The 6,632-nt window shown below is 54.4% G+C and overlaps 1 protein-coding gene across 1 annotated transcript in view; it reads left to right on the forward strand.

The window, feature by feature from the left end:
* The window catches only part of COL6A2 (collagen, type VI, alpha 2), a 24,105-nt gene that overhangs the window by 3,419 nt on the left and 14,054 nt on the right, over positions 1–6,632 (forward strand). Inside the window, exons 5-16 of the mRNA XM_010145101.1 lie at positions 399–452; positions 552–596; positions 775–801; positions 1,051–1,077; positions 1,179–1,223; positions 2,749–2,802; positions 3,160–3,222; positions 3,461–3,523; positions 4,434–4,523; positions 5,389–5,451; positions 5,950–6,012; positions 6,156–6,218. Of these exons, the coding sequence (XP_010143403.1) occupies positions 399–452; positions 552–596; positions 775–801; positions 1,051–1,077; positions 1,179–1,223; positions 2,749–2,802; positions 3,160–3,222; positions 3,461–3,523; positions 4,434–4,523; positions 5,389–5,451; positions 5,950–6,012; positions 6,156–6,218 (657 nt within the window). The remainder of the gene's footprint in view (positions 1–398; positions 453–551; positions 597–774; positions 802–1,050; positions 1,078–1,178; positions 1,224–2,748; positions 2,803–3,159; positions 3,223–3,460; positions 3,524–4,433; positions 4,524–5,388; positions 5,452–5,949; positions 6,013–6,155; positions 6,219–6,632) is intronic.

Below are 6,632 nucleotides of genomic sequence, written 5' to 3' on the forward strand. Positions count from 1 at the left end.
CCCAGCCAGCAGCGGTGTCTCCTCATGTCTGTGACGAGGCTGATGCATTGACAGCAGTGCAGCGGGGCACCCCAGCGTCGGCTGTGCCAGACACAGCCGGCACCTTCAGCACCTGAAGACCACAGGAGTGAGGCAGCAGTTGTCTCCAATTCTCCCACCGTCAAGAGCAGACCCCTCATGTGTGCAGGGTATCCCACTCTCCTGTCCCCAGCTCTCTGTGCTCCCCACCCCATATAGCCTTTCTCCGACTTCCCCGGAATCAAGCAGGTCCAATTCTGCCAGCACGATGCCCCAGGCGCTGTAGGAGCAGCTGTGGTGAGACTGGTGCTCGCAGAAATGGATGTTTTCTTGCAGTCAGCACCAAGCCCTGACTTACGTTGGCTTTTTTCTTTCCTTAGGGTGCAAAGGGGAACATGGGTGAGCCAGGATCTCCTGGGCTGAAGGGACGACAGGTGAGTTGTGGAAAGCACGCACACGCCCTGCCACAGCCCGCAGTGCTGCCTTAGCTGGCACCTCTGAGCTGAGTCAACTGCCTGTCTTCCTTCCTTCAGGGTGACCCGGGCATTGAAGGTCCGATCGGATACCCTGGTCCCAAGGTAAGAATCCCACAGCTGGTGACTGAGCTCTTCGCATTCGCTGATTTTTGGTAAAGCAGGAGGAGAGCTACTTCTCCTCAGCTGCCCGTTTCCCACCCAAGACCCGCGGTGCTCCACTAGTTCGGCTCCTTGTGATCCTCAGGCACTAATACAGCGTTTCTCTTCTCTTTTTGTCTAGGGTGTCCCAGGGCTGAAGGGAGAGAAGGTGAGAAAACAGAGACCTAATGGCATATCTGGGCCCTTGGGAGGGTGGAAGGGGCACCCTTCTGTTGCAAAGAGGGAGAGTTTAGCTGTAATGTGTAACTGTAGACATGAGGAGGCGTTTCTGGGGCACCCCAAAGCCTGTCTCCTTCAGGCATTGCTCATGATCTCATGAAGTGTTGGTATTTTTACTGAGCTAAATGGGTGGGAGGGGTGTAGGCAGACTGGCTGACCTGTCCTCTTCTTCCCCCAGGGCGAGATTGGATCCGATGGACGGAGGGTAAGAAAGGGCATTTTCTAACCTTCATGGTGTCTAGCTGCCAGCCCTTGAGTGTGCATCAACAGATCACTGATCCCTGGTTTTTTTCCCCTTGATCCCAGGGTGCCCCTGGTTTGGCGGGCAGGAACGGCACCGATGGACAGAAGGTAACGCCATTGGGGAGCACCCTGTAGCATCGCTGCTGCTGTTTCATTTTTTTACCTCCGTGTGTCCTCATAGATTGTTTTGTTTCTTCCATCCTGCACGGTGGCTTCTTGTTCTGACTGAGGTTTCTGTGAACTTGCACATTATTCTGCATGTCGTGTGGAAGAAGTAGGTGAGCTCACTGGAGATGAGTTGGGATTGTTCAGCCTGGAGAAAGGAAGGCTCCAGGGAGATCTTAATGTGGCCTTCTGACACTTAAAGAGACCTATAAGAAAGATGGGGAGGGACTTTTTAGCAGAGCCTGTTGTGACAGAGCAAGGAGTGATGGTTTAAACTAAAAGACGGGAGATTCAGACTAGAGATAAGGAAGAATTTTTTTACACTGAGGGTGGTGAGACCCTGGCCCAGGCTGCCCAGAGGGATGGGAGAAGCCCCATCCCTGGAAACATTCCAGGTCAGGTTGGACCTTGGGGCTCTGAGCAACCTGCTCTAGTTGCAGATGTCCCTGCTCCCTGCAGGGGGTTGGACTAGACAACCTTTGAAGGTCTCCTCCAACCCAGAGCATTCTGTGAAGTACTATGCCTTAGTCGGGCAGCTCTCTGCAGGAACCATGAGGGTAACCCAGGCTGTGCTCCTGCTGCAGGATCAAGGTCATCTGGGTGCAGATATCTCCTCTGGAGCGTTAGTGACCCCTACAGGACGGGTACTCAGGAAGTTTTCCAGAACTTTGGTTTTCGAGGCAGTTTGTCACAGAATCTGAGATGTCATTTCTAAGCTGCTGCCTGTTCTTCATATTAAAGCCCTAAAGCCAGGTTCAAGTACGTTGTAACAAAGTCCCTGAAATCCTCTGTCCCCTCTGTGCTGAGTGTCAAGGGCCACAGCCTCCTGTAGACCTGCCTGCCTTGCAGATGCCCGCAGCGGGACAGCCTGAGTTGAGATGATTTCAGCAGGGTTTGTCCGCTGGCTGGCACGCATTGGTTTTGCTCTGCACTTTCTGATATACCCGACAAGTACATCTGCGAGATAACACCAGCTCTTCCCACTACTCCGACACCTGCTGAAGCTCTAAAGCACTAAAGTCCTTCAGTCCCCACCACTCTCTAGCTGGGGCGAGTCATCTGAGCACTGCCAGCAGAGCCTTTTCGGGGTGCTCTCATGGCATCCATCAGGCAGCGTGGTTCCTGTGAACCTGAGCCGCTCTGACAAGAGATGCACGATGGAGGACCAGCACAACCGTGGGCGTGAGTGACCGCCGAACCCAGCCTCAAGGGTTGTGTCCATTGCCCAGGGCACGTGTGCGGGATGAGTGTGCTTGTATTCCCACCAACGCCTGAGCTGCCACCGAGAGCTTTTCGACTATGTTCTCCTTCTCCGTTTGTCTCTGCCCGTGGTCACGGGATGCACTTGCCTAGTTACTCTAGCTGATCACAGCCAGTGGATGACATTAACTTTCCTGGTAACAGGAAAGGCTGTATTTTCCCTTAGGACACCTACAGCTTCTCTTTCTTTTGAATGCTCTGTCTCCAGGGCAAGCTGGGGAGAATCGGACCACCAGGCTGCAAAGGGGACCCTGGCGACAAGGTAGGAACCCTTCACTCTCTTTGAGCACATCAGCTGTATCACCCAACTGCAGCTGCTGAAGGACTTGCGCATGCAGAGAGATGTGGCCAGCGAGAGGCTACTGGCCCGGTTTCCAGCTTATTGCATGATCGGAGGCCAGGCCTGGGATGCCCAGAATGGGGGTCACAGCCTGAACTTTTTGTGCTTCCTTCCCCTCCACATCAAGAGGAGAAGCAGCTCCTTTCATCAGCTCTAGCAACAAGTATAAACTGTTCTAGTCTCCAGAGCAACTTTCTAAGCCAGTTGATTTATTCTTCGGGGAAAGTGTGTATTGTTGCCACTGCCAAATGTGTGGTTCTTTGTCCTTCCTCTCCCTAGGGCCCTGATGGCTACCCAGGAGATGCAGGAGACCAGGGTGAAAAAGGAGATGAAGGCATAAAGGTACCAGTGCTCTGAACAGGGACTAGAGTGTGGGCAGAGGCCACCAGTAGGGCCACTGGACACCATTGCCTGTATTTGCTCTCAAATCCTTCGTTGCTCATGGGGTCTGGATCCCATCACCAGACACAGGAGCTGAGGGACGAGCTTTGCTGGCCCTGCTTCTTGGGCTCCTTGCAGTGCATGTCAGTGGTGTCAGCTGGTGACATGGGAGATGATGATTACTTTCTGGCTGTTTCAGGGAGATCCTGGCCGGCCTGGTCGCAGTGGACCCCTGGGACCTCCAGGAGAAAAAGGGAGCCCGGTAGGTTCACGCAGGATTCAGATGTCTCCAGTGTCTTACTAGGGTCTGCCCCACGTGGCATGGACCCGGAGCTGATTCAGCTGCTGGTTGTGGAGCAGCACAGACATGACTGCTTGGCAAAGCATCCTGGTGATTCTGCAGATTAGCCCATCAACACGGAGACAGCACAAGCCCCTGGGTGGTCAAGTGTGCTCTCCCGCGTGTCCCCCACCAGTACAGTGGGAAACACAACAAGAGAAGGGACCACCCAACATCCCTGCAGCTGCCCAGAGCAAAATAAGAATGAGTCTCGAGCGTTTGTCCAGAGCAGAGCAAAGCAGGCACAAGAGGCTTGGGAGGATTCACCCTTCCGGACAATCCATTGCGTTTTTCCTTCTCTTCCCATCTTCTCCTGAGTAGGAAGACCCTGACCGGCTGTGGTTTTCCCTGCCACAGCCTCCTGACTTCCTGGCAGTCATGAGTGGCAGTGCCAGTGTCTACAGGCTGGTTTTGTTCGTGTGAGTAGACCTGAATGGTGAGTCGCTCAGCGATCTCACACAGCCCGTACCCGCTGCGCTGGGTCTTACAGCCAGAGGGGTTGCTGTGCTGATGGCCACTTACTCCAGCCATAGTGGAGAAGGTTGAAGTAGCTCTCCAGCTTTAGGCAGGGCTGGATGGAGGCTGTAAGGAAATGCTGACAAGCCTTCGTGCTGGTGGATGGGGAAAAGGTGACTCAGCATCACCTTGCTCCAAGGCTGGAGCCCTCGCGCTTGCCTTGGACATGCAGGCGTGGTGGGTGTGTAGAAGCACAAGGTATGTGCTTGTACACACCTTTGCTCGAGGGTGGACTGCTTGGCACAGGACAGGAGGGTGTGTGTGTGTGCACTTTGATCTCTCTTCTGACCAACTCTGTTTTTTTTTCTTCTCCAAGGGACTTCCAGGCAACCCTGGAGCTCAAGGGCCTGTTGGAAGTAAGGGAATAAAAGGTGAAACGGGACCTCCTGGGCCCAAAGGAGAGCCTGTAAGTGAATAGCGCTCTGGACAGTGGGCACACCACGGGAGCATGACGCAGTTTCATGGATGAGCTCTGAGAAACTTCCCCATTTAGCCTGCCCGCCCTGCCTTCTGCACCCGAAAAGATGTGCAGATGCTGGTCTTGCCTCCCTCATCTTCACAGAGCAGTACTTCCGTAATCCTAAGTCTGACGTTGACCATTTCACCTTAGAGAAGTATTCTGTACTCCCACGCAACCACAAATGCCTCTATGGATGCCCAGGGACCCTTTAGCTTCTCCATACCTGTGGCTTTTTACAGAGGCTCCCAAAGTCAAGATTTGGTGGCTGTTACGGTAGCGTCCTTTGAAAAGGGCAGCATCGAATCACAGCCATGTCACAACATGTGATGGTGTCACACAGACCCAAGCCAATGTGATAGGGCACTGCAAAATTTGGGGAGTACATTGGAGATGATGTTCCCTGGCAGGATACAGCAGCATGGCTCCAGCAGCACCAAGAGGCAGAGCCCAGCTGACTTGTGCTTGAAATCTGGTGGGGGAAGCAATGCTGGATGAGCGGAAAGTAAAGCAGAGTCTTTAACCCTGAGGGAATGAACCATGTGGTTCATTCACAAAATGAGTGTTTGTGGTCGTTGTGGTGACCACCCTCCTGAAAGAACAGACTGGCTGTCGCCTCCCAAAAGCCAAAGGCAAGGTTCCCCAAGCAGTGCCAGCCTGGACATCCCTGCTCCCCTGCTGCCAGGCACACGCTCGCTAAGGGAGCAAGGGAACGTCTCTTGGGCCAGGAGGGAGAAGGCGGGGCAGCAGGCATCACTGCTCGGGTAGCATTCATGTTCACAACCCATTTATGCAACTTTCTGTGTCTGCCAAGGGTCGGCGTGGAGACCCGGGGACGAAAGGCAGCAAAGGCACTCCTGGACCCAAAGGAGAAAGGGTGAGTACAGCAGTTGTCCCGACCATTGCAAATGAGCCCAAGATGCACAGGGCACGTGCGTGTGGTGCACTAGTCCCAGCCATGAAGTGTCCAGCGCCAAAGCTGAGACTTGCAGCTCCCAGTGGGCTCTGCAGATGCGCTCCCGCCATGCTCCCTGGTGGCAGCAGGTCCAGCCTCATCTTCCAGGGCTGGATCCAGAGAGGGGAGGAAGGGCAGCAAAGCTCAAGGCTGAGAGACATGCTCAGAGGACATGCTGCCCTGGAGTGCTTTTTCAAGCTAAGAAACACCAGGACGGCTCCATGCCTCCTCACGCAGCAGGAAATATTGACACGGCTGTGATTAGGCAGCAATCTAGCATTTATTAATGGTGAGGGGTGGATCAAGGGGTTGGCTTTTAGTGGCACTTAATCACTAATGAGTTTAAAATTAATGGGGAGCCATGCACACAAACAGTATTGGAGACATCTCTGACCAGGAATGTCTGTATCCCCCTCACAGGGAGATCCTGGTCCAGAGGGTCCTCGTGGCCTGCCCGGTGAGGTCGGAAGCAAAGGAGCAAGGGTAAGCATGGAGCGGGGGTTGGTGACAGCCAGGAGGGAAGGAGAGCTGCCATCTGGGGCAGCTCACCCTCGTGTGAGTGGCTTTCCTCCTTGTGGACACATGCCTGGACCTGCCTCTATACGTTCTCGCATCTTGCTTTGCAGGGAGACCGAGGACTGCCAGGACCCCGAGGCCCTGCAGGTGATGTGGGAGAGCCAGGCAGGATAGTAAGTCATCCTGGGGCATCTGTGTGACTGTGTGCTTCCTCCATGGTGAGAGCTTGCCCTACTGGCATAAGTTGGCTGTACTGTCCCTCCTGACGGGAGCCTGACGGTCCTTTTCTGAGGAAGCCTCAAAAATTAGCCCAGAGGCCCCTGGCTACTCCTTCCTGGGGCAAGGAGAAATTGTTGGACTCACAAGTCCCTGCTTCTCCATCACTCACGGTCCTAGGTGTTCCTATAGCATGAAAGGGACCACATCAGAGTGAATCATGGGACGAGGGAAGGTGGGCCTCCCCGAGTGCCCATTTGCCCGGTGTCTGTGGTTAGTCCAGCACCTCACTGCGGCAGTAGTGCCGTGACACCCATGTGGCTCCACGGGACATGAGAACCCAAGTGCTGAGTCAGCCGCTGCCCACGTCA

This window comes from Buceros rhinoceros, unplaced genomic scaffold (genome assembly GCF_000710305.1).
Source record: "Buceros rhinoceros silvestris isolate BGI_N320 unplaced genomic scaffold, ASM71030v1 scaffold21571, whole genome shotgun sequence".
In the NCBI taxonomy this organism is placed as follows: domain Eukaryota; kingdom Metazoa; phylum Chordata; class Aves; order Bucerotiformes; family Bucerotidae; genus Buceros; species Buceros rhinoceros.